Source organism: Leuciscus leuciscus, assembly GCF_965113295.1.
Source record: "Leuciscus leuciscus genome assembly, chromosome: 12".
Taxonomy (NCBI): Eukaryota; Metazoa; Chordata; class Actinopteri; order Cypriniformes; family Leuciscidae; genus Leuciscus; species Leuciscus leuciscus.
Window position 1 is genome coordinate 36498535 of NC_138736.1, and position 25669 is coordinate 36524203.

The window sequence follows — 25669 nt, forward strand, 5'->3', positions numbered from 1 at the left end:
ATTAAATCCCTCAACTCATTTCAACACACTTTAAACTCATTTCTCCAACCACTTGTTTTCTCCTTTTCTTCATAACAATTGTTGTACCAGACATGGTGAGAGAACTTACAGACAACTACAACAGTGTTAGAGAAAGTCTCCGCGCTAAAGACAGTAAGTTGTGTTAGTTTCAGTTGTATACCATACACAGACCAAGAGGTGCTATTTCTAATTCTGAACCCATTTTAATTTAACTTGTTTAATTACAGTTTTGTTTGTCGAGGAAATACAAGTTAGTCTCAACCAATTGTTCTGTTTCTGTACCAGACATGGAAAGAGAGCTTGAGGAATGTATGGCTAACTACACCAGAGTTAGAGAACAACTGTCCTTTTACGAAGGTGAACGGATTCTCTTTTAGAAGGCTGAGGTGTTTTATCAATTTCTGCACAATGAACCAATAATTATCGTCAAAGAGTGTTACGATCTGATATGGATCATTTCTACATGCTTTTTATTTCATCATTTGCAGCTCAGTCCTTGAACTGTAATATGAGCTTGACAACTTGGGGGTGGAGTATGAAATGAAACTGGAGTACAGTAAGAACTCTGATCCTCTCTCTCTCTCTCTCTCTCTCTCTCTCTCTCTCTCTCTCTCTCTATATATATATATATATACAGTCACTTAAAGGATTATTAGGAACACCTGTTCAATTTCTCATTAATGCAATTATCTAATCAACCAATCACATGGCAGTTGCTTCAATGCATTTAGGGGTGTGGTCCTGGTCAAGACAATCTCCTGAACTCCAAACTGAATGTCAGAATGGGAAAGAAAGATGATTTAACTGTCACGGGCCCACCGGTGGGCCCAAATCCATTACATATTTAAAACAGTAATATCCTATACTAAACCTAAACTAATCTTGACAAACTATATATCATTTGAAAGCTTACAATCTCTAGTTTTCATATTTGGTGACTGATTTTCAAAATAAATTACAGAGGAGCCGTAATTTATCAATTTGCAACAAGAATATTTTCATATTCCTAAGGCGTGTTCAGACCTTTATTTTGAAATGGCAATGAACATTTTTATGTGTTTATATTACCCATATTACTTCTGATTAGAATGTCTACTTCATAAATTGTATGAAAATTGTGGAAATATATGGTTCAGATCACTCAAAACACATATGGAAATGGAGGCGCCCTTATATGGGCAGTAATGGAGTCTGGCTGTCACCTAGTGAAAAAGTTTGGTACTGCGCCCAAACAAAATCTCACTGAAAGCTCATTTTTTGAGATATCAACCTACATTTTGAAACACAACTTGTTCAGATTTTTTACTTTGATTTTTTTGCAGTTTTAGAGTCACCCAGGTTTTAAAAATATATATTTTATATAAAATATGAATAATATTTTTTTTTACATTGTACATTTCCATAAACTCAAACTTCTATAACTTTTTTCCTGTTTCACTTTCTTAATTTATTTCACTTCTACAAAAATCTGCCAAATGTCTTCTTTAAAACAAGACCAATTGTATGTCTATACTCCAAAGCATTCTTTAATTACAACCATTTAAGTTCGAAATGTGCATTTTCTTGTCTACTCAAAAAAAGGGGGGTGACAGTTAACAGGTTAAGCAATTTTGAGCGTGGCATGGTTGTTGGTGCCAGACGGGCCAGTCTGAGTATTTCACAATCTGCTCAGTTACTGGGATTTTCACGCACAACCATTTCTAGGGTTTACAAAGAATGGTGTGAAAAGGGAAAAACATCCAGTATGCGGCAGTCCTGTGGGCGAAAATGCCTTGTTGATGCTAGAGGTCAGAGGAGAATGGGCCGACTGATTCAAGCTGATAGAAGAGCAACTTTGACTGAAATAACCACTCGTTACAACCGAGGTATGCAGCAAAGCATTTGTGAAGCCACAACACACACAACCTTGAGGCGGATGGGCTACAACAGCAGAAGACCCCACCGGGTACCACTCATCTCCACTACAAATAGGAAAAAGAGGCTACAATTTGCACGAGCTCACCAAAATTGGACAGTTGAAGACTGTAAAAATGTTGCCTGGTCTGATGAGTCTCGATTTCTGTTGAGACATTCAGATGGTAGAGTCAGAATTTGGCGTAAACAGAATGAGAACATGGATCCATCATGCCTTGTTACCACTGTGCAGGCTGCTGGTGGTGGTGTAATGGTGTGGGGGATGTTTTCTTGGCACACTTTAGGCCCCTTAGTGCCAATTGGGCATCGATTAAATGCCACGGCCTACCTGAGCATTGTTTCTGACCATGTCCATCCCTTTATGACCACCATGTACCCATCCTCTGATGGCTACTTCCAGCAGGATAATGCACCCTGTCACAAAGCTCGAATCATTTCAAATTGGTTTCTTGAACATGACAATGAGTTCACTGTACTAAAATGGCCCCCACAGTCACCAGATCTCAACCCAATAGAGCATCTTTGGGATGTGGTGGAACGGGAGCTTCGTGCCCTGGATGTGCATCCCACAAATCTCCATCAACTGCAAGATGCTATCAATATGGGCCAACATTTCTAAAGAATGCTTTCAGCACCTTGTTGAATCAATGCCACGTAGAATTAAGGCAGTTCTGAAGGCGAAAGGGGGTCAAACACAGTATTAGTATGGTGTTCCTAATAATCCTTTAGGTGAGTGTATGTGTGAAATCTGGGCTTTACCTTTCTACTGTAAATCTACTGTGTATTGCAGCATGTTCCATTGCAGATACATTTCATTTGTATTTTCTTGCCTGTTTATCTGTGAAATATATTCAGTCTGTTCTTGATCCATGAAATATGTTGAATAAACTTCTGTTTTAATTAGACTGTCTAATTTTCTGCTTCCAAAGGTTCTGGCACAAGAGAGAATATGGGGCGAGAGAACCTGATAACTGGAAACAAGGAGATCCTTCTGGAGAGAACTGTGCTAGTCTGGGAAATTGGGATGGTTACTTTAACAAATGGTTTGATCAATCTTGCAAAGAGCAGAAAAAGTTTATCTGTGAAAAGAATTAACCAATTTACCTCACTGATGAAAACTGAAAGAGGAAATGCTGTAAATATGCAGAGATTGAATATTAATGCTATTTCAATAATTATCTTTCATGGCGGATCTTTAACTCTAGATCAGAGCTTAAATATTCATTTGCATGTATCAAGTTTAAAAACACGTGTTTTTTGTATTTTATTTTTATTTTTTTTATGTTTTGCTCGCTTCTCGGTTTTTTAAGTGTTTTAATATTTTGACATCGATCTTCACTGTGCACTGATAGCTATTTAGATAAAGGACTGATTTTGCATGTTTATTCTCAGTTTTAAAGTGCCCCTATATTATGCTTTTTTGAATATTACAAAAAAATGTATCGATTAAATCTTTCGAGCATACAGTTTTTCTGTGTTTTTTTTTTCACCAAATAAGAATGAAGATTTTTCAAATTATAAAAATATCAGCTTTAAATGTACTTTCCAAAATAATAAAAACAGTCAACTTTCAAAAGAAGTATTCAAAAGAAGTTTTCACTGACACTGGCCGCCACATGCACATATCTGTTAAGTCTACAAGACCATAGGGTGTTTAATTTGTCATTTTAGGATTCAGAAGGTTGCCTGTGTTTATAAAGAATTGACGATTTTGTTCTCTTCGACTCAGGAAACGCTGCTTGATTTGGCAAATGTTTTATGCGATATTCAAATTTTTCATAAAGTTAAATTCGCAACTTTGGACGGAAATATAGCTAGTGAGAACAAATGCAATCGGATTGGTCCAATTCACAAATGGTTGTTTAGTGCTATTTTCAAATCGATTGAACGGGTTTGTCAGACTCAGGCACAGAGAGGCTTAGACAGTGTGTTTGAATGTGTATACACATCGAAACAACTGTTTATTAACCTTGGAAAGGAATTTTCGATCGATTCAAAACGATTAATCGCTATTATTTGCATCTAAGATAAAAGTATTTGTTTGTCTAATATATGTGTAAGGGAGGCAGGGATGAGAAACTGGATAAATAACTCACTTTGTGAGCTATCTTTGAACACTAAAATTGAGTATAAAAAACATCAATTATTGAAGGCAGCAACCCTGAATGTCAAGCACACAAACAATGCAAAGTCCAATCAATATTGAATATTACTTTCTTATAAAGTACAAAGAAAGCAAAAAAATTAAATAAATAAGACTGAAGTAATCTACTAAAAGTCTGTGCATTGAGCACTTCAGACTGAATAAATTGCAGAAGTTTAAAAACAATCCCTAACCATAATGTTTGAGGAAAATATCATTACATTACTGCTTTAAAAACAGCATAATGAATAAATCACTATCAATAGATGGCAGCTATACTGAGTAGCTATTTGAATATGCAAGTGTAACCCTTCACTCAATTTGGAACAGACACAATGTCTGAGTATGGATCAGTCAAATCAGAAGACTAAATTCGCCTATAGAGAATAAGGATGTCACAACAATAATGAGTCATTCACACAAGGTAGAATATTTAACTGTTTGTATTATGTTTGCTTTGAGAAAAAAAAACCCGAATAACTGGAATGTATAAGAGAAAAAAAATAAAAAAAATACAGGAAAGAAAAAAATATACAATTTGTACTTCTCAAACAAAAATAAATAAACTCTTTATAAACCTCTTTTTACCCTATACCCTAAATGACTCAAAAGGTAAGTATAATCACATGTCTTTTAAACACTGTTTATGTAAATTAATACATTAACCTTTTGTTGGTTCCCTTTTAGGTTTCACTCAAATTTGATTTGTTTCTGTAAAGAATAAAAAAAAAAAAAAAATAATAATAATAATAATCAAGCCAAATTTAGGCACCACCAGTAACGCTGAATTCACCTAATGGCTGAAAATCTTAACTTAGAATATAATCTATTAGAGTTAAATTCCTCATTTGATACCTTGCTTCTAATTTACAAAAAAATATATAGAAAAATAAAATAAATAAAAGCAATCACATTCGATCAAGCAACACAGTTAATACAAAAAAAAGAGAGAAAAAAAAACAAATAAAATTCCCTTCACAGGGATTTAACCTCTGTTTTCAAAACGAGTTTGTCTCACAGTCTTTCCAGTTATATTCACAACCTTGTGAATGTGAATTGTTATTCGACAATATTGTTCGTTACTCGGTCTCTCCTCTGTGATCGAATCCTTCCAATTGAACTGTGAAAAAAAAATGTGAGTGCTGTTAGTTCAATTTCCTACCATCCATTATCCATCGGCAATGATAATTTCAGGTTCATGCAATCACGACTCGCTGTTAGGTCCGTGCGGCTCGCCAGTCCCGACTCCCTCCGCGAGCACAAGAGTCAGAACGAAATCCAGGAATCCAGGAACTCCAATCCAGAAGGCATCGCTTTCAATGTAGCATCGACTCAGGGATTCACAGTGAGCACTCCGACAGGATGGTGAAGAAATAAGATCAGGAAAAATAAAAGAGAAAAAAGAAAAAGAAACGAAAAAAAAAAAAACCTGACCTTGAGTACAAGGTCACAAAGAAATCTTTGTTAGTATTTTCTCTATAACATACATGCATCACATCATTTACCATCGTTGAACACAACATAGAAAATGGCTATCACGTTTTACATGCAACGTGCAAGCATTCGTTCACCAATTGTGGTCGTAAAGAAAAATACATTACTAATAAAAGAACTTAAACAGTTTTTTTTTCATTTATACTTCCATCACTTATATGAGCATTTCAACAACATCTCACATTTTATTACATGAAATAAAAGTGTAAGTTAACTCACCAAGACCCGATGAACTTGAACATATAATCCTTTTAGGTCTTAAGAACTCTTTTACAACTCGTTCCTTTGCTCAACTCTTCTTGTAAAAATAAATTCTGATTATAGATCGGAATGAATTTATATAAGAATAAGAATGAATTCATTTATGCCTCTACGTTCCTGTTTTTTTGAGAATGACACCTCCAGTATGCTTTGTCGGCACATAAAGTTGCAATGGTGGGGCATATTCTGGGCACCATATTTCAATAACAACACATCAGAAAATGTTTTAATGCAAAATTTCGTTTAAGAATGAAATTATCTATACCTCTACGTTCCCTTTTTTTTTGAGAACTTGTGAAATACTAAAGTAATGACACCTCCAGTATGCTGCATCGGCACATAAAGTTGCAATGGTGGGGCATGTTCTGGGTACCATATTTCAATAATAACACATCAGAAAATGTTGTAATGCAAGATTTCATTTAAGAATGAAATTATCTATACCTCTACATGCTTGTTTTTTTGAGAACTTGTGAAACACTAAAGTAATGACACCTCCAGTATGCTTCGTCGGCACACAAAGTTGCATGGAGAGGCATATTCTGGGTACCATATTTCAATAATAACACATCAGAAAATGTTGTAATGCAAGATTTCGTTTAAGAATGAATTCATCTATGCCTCTACGTGCTTGTTTTTTTGAGAACTTGAGAAATACTAAAGTAATGGCACCTCCAGTATGTTGCATCGGCACATAAAGTTGCATGGAGAGGCATGTTCTGGGTACCATATTTCAACAATAACACATCAGAAAATGTTGTAATGCAAGAATTCGTTTAAGAATGAAATTATCTATACCTCTACGTGCTTGTTTTTTTGAGAATTTGTGAAACACTAAAGTAATGACACCTCCAGTGTGCTTCGTCGGCACACAAAGTTGCATGGAGAGGCATATTCTGGGTACCATATTTCAATAACTTCACATCAGAAAATGTTGTAATGCAAAATTTCGTTTAAGAATGAAATTATCTATACCTCTACGTGCTTGTTTTTTTGAGAACTTGTGAAATACTAAAGTAATGACACGCCAGTATGCTTCGTCGGCACATAAAGTTGCATGGGGAGGAATGTTCTGGGTACCATATTTCAATAATAACACATCAGAAAATGTTGTAATGCAAGATTTCATTTAAGAATGGAATTATCTATACCTCTACGTTCCCGTTTTTTTGAGAACTTGTGAAATAATAAAGTAATGACACCTCCAGTATGCTGCATCGGCACATTAAGTTGCAATGGTGGGGCATATTCTGGGTACCATATTTCAATAACAACACATCAGAAAATGTTGTAATGCAAGATTTCATTTAAGAATGAATTAATCTATGCCTCTACGTTCCTGTTTTTTTGAGAACTTGTGAAATACTAAAGTAATGGCACCTCCAGTATGCTTTGTCCAGTACACACACACACACACACACACACACACACACATACATACATACATATATATATATATATATATATATATATATATATATATATATATATATATATATATATGTGTGTGTGTGTGTGTGTGTGTGTGTGTGTGTGTGTGTGTATGTGTGTATATGTGTGTATGTGTGTATGTGTATATATGTGTATATGTGTATATATGTGTGTATATGTGTATATACAGTATATGTATATCTGTATGTGTATGTGTGTGTATGTGTGTATATGTTTGTATATGTATGTATGTGTATGTGTATATGTATGCATATGTTAGACTGGAGTAATGGATAACTTCTAATAAAGAACAGAAATTACATTATATTAAATCTCAGTTGGAAACATAATGTCACGTTTCTCCATACTTAAAAAAACAAAACATTTAGTAATTACAAAATAATAATTTACCGCATAGCTTACAGCATTTATAGAGGCAGACAAGATATTCTTTTCAGGAGTAGGCTATTTATTTTCACTGTTAAATGAAAAATGCTGCCCGATCCACAGGCTTGTAATTCACATACAACTGTTCCTTTAAGAAATACGGCCAAAAGCACCGAGGGGGAGGGGTTAACAACCATCCAACATTTTTTAAGGTGGAACGAATAGTTCGACGAATAAGGAGCTGGCGAAAAAGGAGCTGGAGTCAGCCTCGTTCTTTTTTGATCATTAGGCTACTGAGTTTCCTCAAACAACTATTTGATATGTGAGCGCGCAAAGCTGCTTCTCTGCAACTGCGTCACACATTATAAATCGACACGACAATCACTTCTTCTTAGTCTTTCAAATCAAACTTCACTTCTCCTCCTGCCACATCATCTCCGGATACATATAACTTCAATCTTAATCAATTTTTTTCTAATTATATCAAACAAATACTTAATTCTTTCTGGAAAGATCCGAATCACGCCTGCTCTCGTCTGCGCTGCCGATTAGAGAGAGCGCAATCTCCAACCGCGTGCGAAATCCGGAAACTGAAAAAATGCGCTTTTCAACATTCTCAATTCTCATTGGTCAGTCTTCCAAACAAAATTATTTTATTTGGCTATTTTGATAATCATGAAATTAAGTGTACCACTATAAGTGAAAACATATAAGTGACAATAAATGTTCATTTAATATAATAAATAATAAATACTCAATATAATAAATGTTCACCTCATTTGATCACGTGTTAATGCTGTTGATAACCTGGGTTACACCAGCATTAGTCTCAGCCTCAGACGTCACGCCCACTGAACGTTGGCTAAACGTCTGATGCATATGGTACACTTAACTGGAAACACTTCAGGAATGTCGAAGTCGTCATCTGATTGGTTGAATTTGATCGGATTTCCGGGGGGCGCGAGTGTCGCGTTTATTTTCGGTCCGCCGGGAAACAAAGCGCAGACGTGTGATTGCGGAAGAAAAACTGTTGTGTTTACATGAGTGACAATGAGCATTTATCAAGATCAGCTAAACGTAGGATTCTCAAAAGTATGCGAGGTTCACGGCATAGACTCTTTAAGAGATGTCCAGGAGTTTTGTTTGAGGCACTTAGTGGAGACAAAAAGAGATATTTTAGCCTGTTTGCCGACGGGATTTGGGAAGAGTATTATTTTCCAAGCCTGGCCCAGCAGATCCAATTTTACTAGTTGTGTGTCCCCTCCTATCTATTATGGAAGATCAAGTGACGTACCTAACTGAGAAGGGGATATCAGCCGCGTTTGCGGGCAAACATGAAACAACAGACGCTGACATCGCAGCTGGCCGATTCAGTATTGTGTTTTGTATATCTGTTTTTATCAGATGTGGTAATGCAGACGCCATTGTTGTTATACGTGCACGAACAGATCAATGACTTACTGCTTGTTTTCTTCTCCTTCTTTCTATGCTGACTGACTTGTTGCACGCCGGTCTGTTGTTGTGGGGACATTTCCACGCCCCGAAACATGACGCTGAACGAAACGAACTGTAATTGGTTGTTTGACATGTCGGTCAAACGGCCTTATGGGCGGGCCTTGGCCAAAGAAAGCTGCTATGAATTCCAGACCTTCAGCCGTCAGTCTGAAGGTCTGGCTACGCGAGACTACACCAGCATTAGCTTGAAGTAATACAAAAGGACAATGACAAGATCTGTGTTGTGTGTGACACGTAAACTGCATTAATTGAACTTGTCATGCTATGATGATGATAACATTTAGACTGCAGTGCATGAACTCATTTTTGCATTTGTTGTTTCCTCTATTCTCCACTAGCCTAAATGTCACTGTTGCAACAATCTTTTCCTTTAACAGCATTTACCATCCATTGACATCCAGCGGTGGTTTAGAGTCAGTGAATGTACTGACATACAGATTCCATGTCCCAAACACAGCGTGTGAGTGGAGTGACTGCATTGTCTCAAAGCGTTCTGCATGTGCAAAAATCCTTATTGATGTTAGAGCTTATAAAACACCTGTTTTTGTCATACTTAATTTTTCCCACAGGATACAATTTAATTTCTGAAGATATTTTAATGAACAAACTATTTTCAACTATTGTTAAAATGTATATACTTATATATAGTTTGTTGCATTACATGCTTCGCCCAATACTGGTAACTTTCCAGTATTAATAATTATTAATACTAAATATAATATAATAATTATAAATTAGTGAAAAAGCGAAGACATTTCATGGGTTGTACAGGCTTTTTCCAAATTGAACTCTGTGAGACACCAGATAGATTGATCTGTAACTCACTCTCTTAGATGTGAGTTTGAGGTTTTGTAACTTCCTGCACGTCTCTATTATTAAGAGCACAGATGCAGACAAAGGAGGTAGAACAGTAAAGAGTGAAAGCAGCATCACTGCATCCTCAACACCGGTATGTACTGCATATTATTTTGTGTGCAATTAATGACATGACAGTTATGCTGTTTTTAAGCCTTTGTTAAATATTTGTTTAAATGTAAAAGGACATGTGAACGTTTTCAAATGTTGATGTCCTGCCAATTAAAATTTAATACAAAATTGAGGTTATACTTTTAAATCTGGCTGGAATTCAGTCATCACATTTGATCTCTTACCACTGCTAATAAAGTTTAATTTGTTCTTTTTCCTCTATTTTCTTATACTTCTGTCTGTGCAAATTACATTTAATGACAGTTGTTTTTATCAGGTTAAAGAAATGGATTCAGTTTACGAAAATGTTGATTACATGCCTTCAGCAACCGCTTCAGATGGCAACTGCTCTCTGTACAGAGGTGGAAATGGTAAATGGCTAATTTTTTGTGAAATCAACTTCAAATTTGGAACACAACTTGGTTAGACAAAGCTGATTTTCTTGTAAAAAAGTGAGTCCATATTATTTTGTAAAATATACATATATAAAAAAAATGTTTAGTTCAGTACATTTGCTTTACATTAAACTTAAACTTCTATAACTTTTGGAAACTTTCAAATCATTTATGAATTACAGCCCAAAGCTCAAAAAGTGGGGTGACAGTTAACAGGTTAAATATCGTGTCAAATTTATGGTTTATTTATTATCTATGACTTATTTCTGTATATACAATGCATTTTAACACAAAACATCAAATGAAAAAAGCATTTTACAAAACTTAATTTTAATCAGAATTCTAAACTTCAAGCGTATTAGGCTACGTTTACACATGGCCGGCTATTTTCATAAACGGACATTTCACCCCTCTCCTTTTTCAAAAATAACATTGTGCACACCTGTCAGTTTTCAGAAAAGTGTTTGTTTACACAAACCCGTGTATATGCCGTCAAGAGCATGCCAAACCTGTAAGTGGCAGTGTAACAAGAAGCTCAAGCCCACGTTAGCCAATCAGAATCCCAAAAATAGTCACATACTGTGACGTCGGCTGCCTAAAACTCAGTTTACATGCAGTTTTTCTCAGTTTACATGCAAACGTGCAAACAAAAGTTTTACAAAATCTCCACTCTGGCCGGAGTTTTTAGAAAGAATCGTTTTCAGAGGCGAATTCTCCGTTTGAGTGTAAATGAAGGGCACAAATGAAGGGAAATGTCTCCGTTTTTTTCAAAATAACCATGTACGTGTAAACGGGGCCTCAAACAAACAGGGCTGGGCAACCGCGTTCGTCATTGCGTTGTCCGTCAAGTTCAGTTGTGCATCATTTCAGAAGTCCTTTATTAAGCCTGAAGACGCGTGGAGCACTTTAATAATGAATAGATGCGCTTTAATGGACTTCCAAACAGCCATTCACTGCCATTATGAAGCTTGGAAGAGCCAGGACATTTTTTATATAACTCTGATTGTATTCGTCTGAAGGAAGAATGTCATATACACCTAGGACGGCTTCAGGGTGAGTAAATCATGGGCTAATTTTTTGGGGGGCTGAACTATCCCTTTAACATTGCCTAATTTGAAAAAAAATTGCATCATGTTTAAAAAAAAAAGATAAATAAAAAATAAGTACTCAAAATGTATAATTTAACTTACAATCTGCATAGAAGATAAAATGCTGAAATATTTAATGCCAATGTCAAAGAACTTTACATAAACATAAGCTTTTATTTGCCACGGTTTGGATATTGTAAAACACCCAGTGTATCAGAAATCATCTGTGTATTGTTTGCATTTTTCTGTCACTGCAGTGGCGGCTCCAGGATTTTTTTGTTGAGGGTGCTAAAGGGGGGCTTAAAAGTTCAGAGGGGGTGCTAATAAAATAATTAAATTGAATGAACGACTGCCGTACCGCTCAGTGGAAATGAGCCATAAGCTGCAGCCATCTAAACAACATGCAATTTCAGCCACCCAGTGTTGTTTAGATACAGCACATCTTCTTTTTTTACTGTGGTATTACACTTTTCGATTATCACAGCCTACTTAGTAGGCTAATTGTTTACTGTCATTAGTAATAGGCCTATAACTTATCTAATACCAACTGCCAAATATGACACTCCCAAATTAATACAATGTATGAACACACACAGAAGAGAGAGAACAGGCTTTTAGACATATTTACTCATTATTTTGACCATCAAGTGTCCATCATTCTCAATGCCAACAGGAAGGAAAACATTGCCACAACATTTCTGCTTAGAAAACCTCACTCTTAAAAAAAAAAAAAAAAAAAAAAAACAGCAATACATAATACTTTATATCCCAGCTATTTTTAAGAGTAGCTACTCACCAGAAGTCCAAGTCCAAGTTCACTTTATTTATATAGCACATTTACAACAGCCACTAGGCTGACCAAAGTGCTTTACAGAACAACCATAAATAAGAAAATAATACCTGCATAACAACACAAAACACAAATAAAAGCAGCAAAGCTAAGAGCAACCTTAAAACCGGAGTAGCAAAACAGTATCAGACTCAAATATAAAATAGTAAAACATAAGTGGCAAAACAGTATCAGACTCAAAAAATAAAATAACTCATTTTGTATATCATGGTGTGTGTATTTTGCATTTTGGGGATTTTCTAAGTATTTTTTTTTCCAATGGCGTTGTCAGACTTGCCAAGAAAATGCAACAGCTCAATAAAGTTGCCTCGGTTGACAGAACTCTCCTCTTCTCTGTGACCTCTTTGTGCAGTTGTCTGACAAGCAGTGAATCACAATGATTCAATAACTGCTCGCATGTATTCCCTTATTTTCCTGTACTGCTTTTACATGCCCTTCACTCAAAGCATTCTTGATTTTCGAGCCATCCTCCTTCCTAATGTTATATTCAGCCCATGCATCCATACAGTATTTGTGCCCCGCACTGGCATTGTGTGTTTTAAAAGACTTTGCGCCAATTCTGATACCCATTGTGTGTAATGGAAATGGAATATTCCAGCCAAATATGGTCATCGTACCATCTACGATTAAAAGAACGTACCTGCAGTCCACTTTTAATGCTGGGATATGTTCCACAGCTGACATGCTTAGATCAGGGGTGATACTGGAGTAAGTGTCAGTAAGGTACTAAGTACGGTAAGGTAAGTCGTAATTGTTCCTCCTGTGTCACTGGCCATAATTATAACCTTGAAATCAGGATTAGGCATAAAATAATGTTATATAGGCTATGTGGAAATCGGCTGAGAACTGAACAAATAATTTTAATCTTGCTCAGAGGAAGATTAATCATGTCTGTGTGGCAGTTTTTCTGGTGATTAAGGGATAATACAAGACTTATTCACCTTACGTATGGTTGTCGAAAGCAATAATGCTACAAATTGCACATCATATTTTGTAATAAAATGTGGTGTGCTAAAGCAAAACCACAAGTGACTGAACCTCAAGAGGAAGAAGCTGAACACATCATGGACAAAACCTCACACTGTTTCCTGCACAGTATTCATCTGAGTTGTATGTAATGAGATAAAACATGACCAAACAAAATGTTCTCTTTTAGGAATTTCTGGCCTCTAACGTTAATGAGTCGCACTGGATTGGTCTCAATGATCTGGACACTGAATAACACTGGGTTTGGGTGAATAACCAAACTCTCACTGACACCAGAGTACAGTAAGAACTCTGCATGTGTTATATCATCAAATGATAATCAGTTTAGTTTTAATTGACAAGTTGAGAACCAACAACAACAAAAATGCATAAAAACAATCATCCAAGAACTGAGGCGATGACCTTAACCACAGGTGTTTTATAAAATTATTGCAGAAAAAGAAATATGTGTCTATACCCAGAATGTTTGTGTCTTATAGGTTCTGGTACACTGTGGTGCCGAGAGAACCTGATAACTGGAGAGGACAGGATCCGTCTGGAGAGAACTGTGCTAGTCTGGGAGATCATAATGGGAATTTTAAATCTTGGTTTGATGCTTCTTGTAAAAAAAATAAAACGTTTATTTGTGAAAAGAAATATTAATTTACCTCCATCAGTGGAACATCACACACATGACCAGCGTCGGCCAATAGTGAGCCTACGTGTGACGTACAACACAGATGCGCTGCGCTAAAACACTACGTGAAAAAACTCGAAGCCCAGAGAGAAGGAAATGAATAGTGGAATAAAGTCGTTATTTTTTTATTTATTTTTTGCACACAAAAAGTATTCTCGTCGCTTTATAAACTTAAGATTGAGCCACTGTAGTCACTTGGACTATATTAACGATGTCTTTAATGCATTTTCTGGGCCAGCAAGTTATAACGTCTTTAGAAGCCTATGAGGAGTGAGCCAGCTCTCAGATTTAATCAAAAATATCTTAATTTGTGTTCCGAAGATGAACGAAGGTCTTACGGGGTTGGAACAACATGAGGGTGAGTCATTACTGACAGAATTTTCATTTTTGGGTGAACTAACCCTTTAAGTACAGTACTCAAGTAAATGTACTTTTTTACTGTCCACCTCTGGATGTTTTACACAACAAGGATATATTCCCATTGGGTTTTTGGGTTTTCATGTTTAATGGGAACATTAGACATAATGATTTTTATACTGTACAAACTGTGTTATCCCCTAACTCTAATGTAACAGTTATGGGTAGGTCATCTACGGACATCTAATGTTACGGACATATTATCATGGTACAGTTCAGCCTATTATTGATTTTTATTTCCACTTCCCTTTTATCCAAAGATATATTTGAACTATTTGCACTGTATTTATCAATGGGAAATACATCATGCCAAAATAATCTGTCATATACTGTGGTTCACATTATTGGGGTCGCAGCAGCACGAATTACGTGACCGGCAACATATTTCTGCTTCAAATATTGTGCGTAGTTAACAGTGAGTGGTGGTTTCAGACATTATTTTATTAAAGTGCATTTGTCAGTGCCTCTTGACTCTTATTCTGCCTGATAGAAAGAAAAGCTCGTAGCTTACTGAAGGTGGAGCGTTTTGATCAATCAGATGAAAGGGGCGTTTCAGCGCCGCCCACGTGTGCAAATGAAATATTGAACCCATAAACCGATTTGTAAACCATAAGGAAAGGGGCGTTTCAGGGCTGCCCACGTGTGCAAATGAAATATTGAACCCATAAACCGATTTGTAAACCATAAGGAAAAATGAAAAATCGAGCCAAAATCTCATTTTTCGTTCATTAAACTAAACAAAAAAAACGAATAAACGAGCTGGTTTTCATTTCTCGTTATTCCATTCCAAACAGGAAATCAAATGACCAAAAGATACACTGACCGAGAATACTCCCGTTGCAGGAACACTTTAGTAGGCCAAGAAGAAGCAAATTTATTTATTAAGTATAACAAGGTTGGGTTCCTTCAACTGTCCATCCTATTAAAAATGGCTAGAAAGATCATTTTAAAAACGAGTATTGTATTTCGTCAGATTTTATAGTGTTGAACATATTAAGGGATGGTAGATGGAACCGCACTGAACAAGAGACTATAAACAAATATGAACAATTACTGTCGTGACCCTAAAAACCACAATGAAATCTCAGACTATGTGTTGACAGGAGCTGTACCTGGCAATGATAAACTGAATAAGAGAGTGAACATTCCCTCTTACATGTGGACAGCATTTTGCTGCTATAGTATTAATGAAAGCTCATGGGTCTCCAAAGCTTACTGGGCCCGTAACACAATACAAGAAGAAGGGGGAAGCGGGACCCTGGAAAATGTGCAAACATTCTTGAATGAAAGATGGGGGAAACAAGTTAAGCTGTTTTACAACGACTGTCTGTAATTTTACATTACAACCAGATAACAGCCTTCTTCAGTCGGAGCAGAACCTAGCATCACATTATCATTTCATCTGTTTCATCATAAAACTTAACTTTTGCAATTATTAAGCTCTACCACTTTAGCGCTCCCATTAAGAAATGTGTCTGTAATCATGTTCTATTGGACTGTGTGTAAACCGTATTTTCTCTAATTAAAGCTTAAATGCAAATGTTCACATATCAGAGTCATCTCACTAACTGAAGGGAAAGAGGAGTATTGGGGTGTAGTGTTGGAGGTACAGGTTGCCTAATCTCAAGAGTTCACATAAACTCACATTAGCTGTTGTCTTGAACAGTTCAAAGCTTCTGGCATCAGTTAAAAGCTTGGCATTTGCTCAGTCACAATACACTTGTGCTGTCACTGAAAATCAGGTGTTTTATGTCCCCACAATGGTGTAGTTACAACATCCACCAGTAGGGGACGACTGGACCATGCTAACCTGCCAAATCCTGACCTTGTCATGCATCTCCTGTATTGAGTTTTTCTCAACTTTAAGCTCTTGTCTTGAATTTACACTTTCTGGTCCCCACATGTTTTCAAATGGCAGATTTTTTCTCGGGAAAGCAAATAAAAATAATAAAATGAACATTACGTGGCAATTATTTAACTGGCAAAAAAATAATAATAAAAAAAAAAAAAAAAAAAAATCAAGCATGCCATAATTTTTACATTTTTTAATTTTTACATTCGCGAAGACACATTTCCTAGGTCACTTTTTAAACTCTTCACACAGTGCATACGACATCAGTCTATGTGAGCTAAACTATAGCTTTATATATATATATATATATATATATATATATATACAGTATATATATATATATATATACAGTATATATATATATACAGTATATATATATATATATATATATATATATATATTACAGTTTTTCTGAATTGCTAAAACACTAAATCCTATTCTCTGAACCAAATTCTCAAAGCCTAAACCAATTTGTCAAATAAATCACTCTTTCTGTAAACAAGTTCAGGTAGTTAAGACACCATTTGCAAATCTCATCCCATTTCTTTTTTTAAAGACTGCATGTTCAAATTCACGAATAGTTACTGACAGAAATTCTGTGTTGATTCAAGGGTTCAGATTTCAGAAATAATGTCTCATCAAATTTCTGACCCCAGGAAGCAAGAAAGAGAGAGGGAAGTTTACAGTGCCATGTGACCTCATGATGGTGAATGACCGCCCAGAACAGAGAGGTTAAAAGTCAGGCAAGTGAACCAGCAACTGAGGAGAGGTTATGATACAAACATTAAGCTCATGTGATAAATGCAGAGGAGTCAAACAACTCTCATTAAGCAGATGAAAAATATGGCGTGTCAGAGTATAAGATTAGATGATGGCGAGCACAAAAAATGCTAACGGTCAAAGAAAAGCTTACCGATATCACCAAAGAGCTGAACATACCAGCAGTGAGGCCCATCATTTCTTATTTCGGCTAGGTATTGACAAACTTTCCTGTCAATATCCTTGCTTAAATTTGATGTGGCGTAATGAATTAGCATTATGCCCGCAGAAAAGTCTTGCCCAGCACCTGCCCTCCGTCTTCAGGGAGAAACTGCTGTTTTTTTAGGGGGGAAAAATCATACCCCCTGGATTAGATAGGTAATGCGGATCGCCAGTTGTTTTGTCATGCCAACATCTGTCACTGTACACACACACACAAAAAAAGGTGAGGAATCAGATATTGTGAGATTTACTGGAAATGAGAACTACAGGTTATTTTTATGGTATGCCATAAATACCATCGTCTTATATTCGGAACAATATAGTAATAATCATCCAATCATAGACTTAAGCATTTGCCTATTTAAATCCAAACAGTGTGTGTGTGTGTTTGTGTGTGTGTGTGTGTGTGTGTGTGTGTGTGGTATCACTGCTACTGCTTTTAATCTTCAAGTCAAGTCATGTGCATTTTTGTGCATGTCTTCAATCAGATATCAGTGTTTCAATGAAACCGTCTGCCCAACAAACGAATGGTACAATAGAGTAAAATATATTTAATGCACCAGTACAGCAACATTAACTGTGCACAAAGATACATGAATATAAGAGTGACTTTGTCTGTTTTCTTTTCTCCACCATTCTCTTCATAACGGTTTCTGTACCAGCCATGGCGAGAGAGCTTGAGAAACTTACAGCCAACTACACCAGTAGGTTAAGTAACGTTCAGATTCATACATATGTAACCTGTTCTATCACTCTATTGTAGGGTTCTAAATAAACTGATCAGGTTGAATGGGCACAGTATAGTTAACGTCTAAGTTCGGAAAGGAGGATTGAGACAGCAATTTCAACACAACTTGAGAAATTAAAGAAAATGTACTGTATTGGTACCAGTTTGTGAACATACTGTTAATAAAACAAAAACAAAAAAAATACAATCAGGCCTGTTGAGTATAACAAATAAAATAAATGGTTCCCCAAACACAGTTCAGAAAGTATTTTCCTTGTGTTGTTATTTGTCATTTTTTCCTTTAAAGTCTGATCCTTCCAGGAAAGAAATATTGAAGTAGAAAAAATAGAAGCAGAAGTGGTCACGTGACAGGAAAAGGAGAAAAAAAAAAGAATTTACTACCCGGGTAGTTTTAAACTCAGTTTCACTCAAAGTATCCAAAGTGTATGGTGTGTTGTATTCTCTTATCTGTTTGATGACAGATTAAGGATACTGAGCTCGCTCCAGAGAAAGGATCAACTAGGCACTTGGCTTGCCGTTCGCTCGTCCACGGTCAACTCAAGAAGTACACATCAACCGGAAACAAGAAGGAAGAAAATAAACCAACCTGCATAATGCAGAGAACTTGTCACTCATTCACATTATCTGAATTGACAACAGATATAAATCACATGAAATTTCAGATATTTTGCTTTTCTTTGTTCAATTGTATATTAACTCATTAACTTGGTTTACAAAGAAAATCCTGGGAGAATATACACACTTAAATCAACATTAAACAGAGCAATGTCTGACATATTATTATTGTTATATGACTCAAAACTAAATGAAACTACTAAATGTCATATACATATTCATCAAATCACTTACTCTGGTTATTTTACAACAATATACCCCCAGAGTTAATTAACATCAAACTATCGTCAAATGGCTCTGTTTACACAAACCAATGCACATTAATTAGTATGTGACGCAGTTGATTTTAACATCACATTGGATTCAACTCCGATTGGTTTAATGACAAAACTATCCTTTATCTCTTCGTCACAACATGCATATTTCAATATTTACTCATCATCAGTTAGTTATCAATCATATTTCTTATCGTAAATCATTAATTGAACACATATGACTGATTACAGAGCAACAACAGAGTAACAAAACACTCACCGGAGTTCTTCGAAATAAAAGTATGAAAAGATGTTTCTTCCCCCGGATTTCACTTGAAAAGAATTTAAAACTTTGTTTTCACACTCTATTACTCTCTTTTATAATAATTACACTCTGAATCGTCCTTTTTTCTCTGCTCTCTTTCTCGTTTCGCAAAAATGGCGTTTCTTTTCAGCTATTTTAACTCATCACGGAGAACAGCAGTCACTACACTTTTTTTCAAATTAAGAGTCTGTTTACTTCCTACATTTAAAGGGGTTACACCCCCTGAGACCTTAATGTGCATGCAGACCTTCTGAGTCCACAGGTGCAACAACATAAACGGGTGAGATGTCGATCTGCTTCACAATCCTATACACAATTTTGCTCCATTTGTCAGCAATGTTATGCTTTCCACGAAGTCCCACATTCCTTATGAGCACTTTGTCACCAGACTCTAGGATGGATTCCCTGACTTTGAGGTCATATCGTAGTTTGTTCCTTTGTGCGGTTCTGTCACTCTGTTCAATGGCTAGTCGGTAACTCTCTTGAAGGCTCTCTTTCAATTTCTTTACATACTCTGAATGAGACACTTTACCAGGGTTCCTGGGAGTCAGGCCGAATGCAAGGTCAAGGGGAAGGCTTGGTTGTCGACCAAACATCAGCTGGTATGGGGAGAATCCTGTTGTGTCATTCTTGGTGCAATTATAAGAGTGCACTAAAGGCTGAACAAATTCCTTCCATCTCAGCTTGTTTTCTTCAGAGAGTGTCCCGAGCATCCCCAAAAGAGTCCTGTTAAACCATTCCACCGGATTGCCACGTGGATGGTACGGCGTTGTCCTGGTTTTCTTTATACCTAGCAACTGACAGAGGTCTTTTATGACAGAGGACTCAAAGTCACGGCCCTGATCACTATGAAGTCTCTCTGGGAAGCCATAATGAATAAAGAAGTGGTTCCGTAAGGCTTTGGCGACTGTCTTCGCTTTTTGATCAGAGGTTGGCACAGCAACGGCATATTTCGTGAAGTGATCAGTGATTACAAGTATGTTCCTTGTGCCCTTTCCATCTGGCTCCAAAGATAAATAGTCCATACAGACCAATTCAAGGGGACAACTTGTGTTTATGTTGACAACAGGAGCACTCCGCTCTACCCTTGCTTTGCGTCTCACACACCTCTCACAGGACTTAATCCTCTCCTCTACATCCAGTGCCATTCTGGGCCAATAAAACCTTTGACGCACAAGGTCTACTGTCCTTTCAATGCCCAGGTGACCAACGGAATCATGCAGTTCTGTAAGAGCCACTTGTCTGAAAGCTTTAGGAAGGACGAGCTGGAATAGAGGCTCCCCTCCAATGATACGCTTCCGATACAAGACATCATTAGTAAGAACAAACTGGTCTACAACTCTCAACATCACCTGGACTTCTCTATCCTCATGCAACCTAGCACGGCAGGAAAGGTGCTTGTTTGACTTAACAATGTCAATCACTCGGTTCACAGCAAATTTGGCCCCATAAAGGAAGTCAAAAGGAAGTCTTTTCAGCTATTTTAACTCATCGGGGAGAAGCGCCCTCTAGTGGAGAACAGCAGTCACTACACTTTTTTTCAAATTAAGAGTCTGTTTACTTCCTACATTTAAAGGGCAGTGGCGGAGCCAGGATTTTTCCATAGGGGTGGCCAGGCTAGGGCCAGCAACCAGTCTGGGGTGGCACAGAAATCTGAATTATTTTATCATAAAAAATTATTTGATAAGGTATTGGACTGTTTTAGTGCCTACACAACTGAATAAAGTTAATTTGTACTTAATTGTAATTGAGATAGTAGTGAATTAGGAATCATGGAATACTGAGTGAATTTTATATTTTTTTTATTATTACCCACCACCTCATATTAAAATGAATTAAATAGTAATAAAAGGACACACTATAGCTAAAGTTCAACTTGCTCAGTAAGCTTGGCTCTGGTTCTCAAACTCTCCAATAGCTTGTTCTACATTGTTGCATCTTCATGGGTGAGATAACATGCAGATGACTACTGTAGTCCAAAGATTATTCAACCTTCAATGCGTTTTATACAACTTTCTATATTAGTTGTCAAAATAAATAATTGCAACAGTTCTATCATACCTAAATTAAAAAGGAAAACAAAAGTTCTCTTTTGAATCCCCATGTGCAAGAATGTGAACAAGGCGGAAGTCAACAGCACATAATGTAAAATGTTATGTTTCATAATGTAATGTTGCCAGAATGTAAAATTAGTTATTTTATGGATTTAAAAATTATCCATTTTTGTTTGTCCTTTACAAATTAACGCAAAATGAATGCCTATCGTCTAGTACAAATGCACAGTGCTCACATTTATTTGGACATTAAAACATTACATATCAGTTTGTGCCTTATATTGTGATCTCACATAGCAGAATATTTTAATCCAGACACATGTGACGCATATATAACAAATACATGCATGCAGTTTTGACAGCTTTAATCGCCTTTTTGATTCTTACATGAGTTAATTGACGACAACTACGGCTACAGCACGCCGCATTCACGAGTGATGTGCGTACCGCAATCACAGGTATGACAGGAAAGTTAGTTAGTTTTACTGACATTTGGCCTGACAACATCTCATCTTACCAAAGATAGCCAACTGAATAAGGACAACGCCCTTTTCTCAGCATCTGACATAAGTGTCACAAGCTTTCACACACATCTTCTAAAATAAAAGTAGCATCAGAAAAAAAGAGAATTACGTTTGTTGTTGACTGCACACTATTCGACTTAGGCCTACTCAAAACGGTCTTGCAACCCACCAGTTGAGAAAGGGTTTGGGTTGACTCTATATTTACTATGTGCATATCACTGTCTGATTTTCTGCTGAAGCTCATTCGGCACTTGCACATTTCCGCACTCGTTTGACTTTTCGCCTGGCGCTGAGGTGAAGTTGGAGTGTGCGTCTGAAAAGTCTCATGTTTTTTGTGGTCTTAAAGAGACGGTTCAGCATTTTAAAAAACACAATTTTTGTCAATAAAAAAAGAGACAGAAACAGCAGTTGTGAGAGTGGTGGCCAAAGGGGTGGCCAAGCTTAGACCAAGGGTGGCCACGGCCACCCCCTAGCTCCGCCAGTGTGTGAAGCTGCTGCCGCGGTTTAATTCATCCCTCCTGAATAGTTCACTCAAAAGTTACCATTCTGTCATTTACTCACTGTTGTGAAACAAAAGACATGTATGTAATGGCAGCCCTGCCTGGATGCAAAGTACACACACTGCGTACCCTGACATCACCAGCATTTCAATATGTCTTGTGTAACATCGTTTCTAAATCATGTACAGTATGTCAGTAATCATGTATGCCAATTAAAGGGATACTTCAGGATTTAGCATTAAGCTTTGTATTAGTAGAAAACCTGTAGTATTTTCGAATTACCGTGCTTTCCACCCTCATATCCCCCTGAGACGAGAGATTTATGTATTTTTTGTCTGGAAAAAATCCTCAGATGGCGCAAAAATCGTCATTTTGTGTCATCGGAGGATTTTTTTGGCAAGAGGCTAAAGACTACAGCCAGTAGGAGGGGCTGTCCCGCATGTCTTCAACCCGCCCATAGATGGTGGGATCTCACTCATAGAATGTACACATAGTGTCAGCCATATTTTTTTGGAAGCTAAGCTAGCAGGCTCTTGTTCTGTGGAGAAAGCTGAGTAGTAGGAGAAAGCTGAGTAGTAGGGGTTACCATCCTCTTTTTCCCAGACATGTCCGGCCGTCGAGATCGTCCAAAATGTCCGGGATTCAGCTTTTGCTTTCTGCAGTCGCCATTCATTGTTTACATGGACACCTTTTGTTTCAATCTACCTGAATTCATTCTGATTGTTGAATCTCAATGTAGTGAACGCTAAACAAGTGATCGGCTGATGTGCATTTTAACATTGCTAAGAAAATTCCCGCTCCTGTACTTTTTTTCTTTTAAAGTACAATATAGTGGACGGAAAAACGTACAGGGTATTGAGACGCATTTATAAAAGTTGAACTTTTTTGATACGCCATTTAAAAAAAAATGTGCGTCTGAAAAACATGTCGTAACGGTCAAAGACAAGAGTCAAGCACAGGGTCTCAAACCCGAGTTTAGTTTCAACACTTCTCCAAAACACATACCTGTAGTTTTCAAATAAACCTGAAGGACTTGACTAATATAATAATAATAATAATAATAATTTGTTACATTTATATAGCGCTTTCTGGGTACTCAAATTGAATGTTCAGAATCCTCATTCCTCATTTTAAATATCACTGACATTTAAATAATTTTATTTTATCTCACTGTTTGGAAAACCACAGATGTAGCATGAAACATCTGGGTCAAGTTTGCCACTGGCCATAATTCTAACCTTAAAAAAAAAAATCCTGGTTGGGAACAAGTTGGTATAATATATAGAGTAAATGTTAGTTCACAAAACTGGCTGATGGCACCACAAGAACACAGACCGTGTTAAACCCTTTAGTCATTATTCTGAGCTGTGACTCAAGGTCAGAATACTATTTCACACTTTTAAGAGCCTCCAAAACAACTAGTTATAGTGTACACATGACCATTCGTCCTCTTAGCAGCATGAAAAATATATAAATATATATATATTTTTAAATGGTGAATAGATTATACTGTATAGAGTAAGCGAGCATTGAGCGCTCCCTTTATAATGACTGAAGCTGTCAATCACGATTTGCTAAAATGCTCAACGCTGCAAACTGTGTTGTTAATAGAAAACTTTGATGGTCTTCAGACTAAAGAAGATGAACACAAATAAACAGAGGACTGTTCAAAAGCAGCTGCATATATCAGTGGGTACCGAACTGAGTATAAATAGTCTTGGCTATCGGACCCGCAGTCCGCCTGTGCCTATCGATTCCCGTCCCGCACTCACACTGCAAATGACACATTTATTCCACCCGTTACATCAAATATTAGCAGTTCACCCGTCCACATGCAGGGTTCTGGGTCAAACATCTACTATAATATGATACATTTTTGCTATTAATATAACATACAAAATAAAATGTCAGAATGCACAACTCTATAAATGCTGTCAAATTAGAATATTGTTCTGATAATAGTGCAGTTCCAGCATCTACCAGTAGGGGATCACTGGACATATAAACCCTATGCACTTCCTCTTCATATAAGTGCAATATTGTCCTGTCCATATGTGACATATGGTGATTTTTTATTCTTTTTTAAGGTGTAAAATCTACTGCAGCAAAATCTAAATGCCAACAATATGAGATTTTATGCTTAATGTTGTGGATGTACTTGTAAAGCAATAGTAGACAGCCTCATTCTTCTCTCTTGGAGAATACAAACATATAATTTTACATCTTTTTATAGAGGCTATGACATATTTAAACATTCAAACATGGGGCAGTCGTGGCCTAATGGTCAGAGTATCAGACTGGTAACCCGAAGGTTGCAGGTTTGAGTCTCAATGTTGGCAGGAAATGACCTTGAACAAGGCACCTAACACCCAATCGCTCCCTGAGCGCCACAGCAGTGTGTGTGCTACTCACTTCTCCTAATGTGTGTGTACTACTCACTTCTCCTTAGATGATGTTAAAGGCGGAGGACAAATTTTGTTAAATGCGGAGGCCTTTAGGTGTCACTTTTTTTTTTCTTTTTTTTTTCTCCCTATAAATATTTCCTGCCTGTCTGTCTGTATAAGAGTGATATTTTATGTGACTTCCTTATTCTCAACAAACTCAAGCAGCACAAAAGACACAGTGGACAGGTCTTCTGTCAGGCTCATGAAATGGATTCAATCTATGAAAATACTAGTTTCATACTTTCACCAGTTGCTTCAGGTGAAACCTGCTCTCAATACAAAGGTAAGGCAGAGGATGTGTTATCAGTATGTATTAAAATGTATATTTCTAGCACTGCAGTAACTTATGTTTTACTTATGTTTTCTTACTTTTTTGTGAGTTCTTTCAACAATTACACAGCCATTTGACAGCCGCTTCTGTCCAGCGTGACATAGACTACATTGCATTCAGACGCGTCATGCCTATTCAACCCAAGGAGGCATGTGCGCCCTCAGATTTTTGAGCCAAATGCAGCTTCCAACAGACAAAAGATTATATATTTTACATTTGATAATTAACCATTTAAAGCGTACAAATCACACAGATGTGATTAGAACTCTCAGTGCGTCACGTTATCAACTACTACTATAGTCTATATATTTATGGCAAGCCGTTTTAGCTTAAATTGTACCCAGCGTTACTCGTCATAAATACTAGTAACAATTACAATTAGAGATTTCTACAAATTAATTTTTACCAGTCATATGTCTCCATTGACTTCCATTCATTTTTAATTACAGAGCACTACAATTGAATTGTTACTAGTAAGAATGCAATTGCAGAGCCT

At 36.7% G+C, this 25669-nt stretch overlaps 1 protein-coding gene across 1 annotated transcript in view; it reads left to right on the forward strand.

The window, feature by feature from the left end:
* The window catches only part of LOC309511155 (uncharacterized protein), a 154532-nt gene that overhangs the window by 100051 nt on the left and 28812 nt on the right, over positions 1 to 25669 (forward strand). The window contains exon 8 of the mRNA XM_082186254.1: positions 91 to 153. Within this exon, the coding sequence (XP_082042380.1) occupies positions 91 to 153 (63 nt within the window). The remainder of the gene's footprint in view (positions 1 to 90; positions 154 to 25669) is intronic.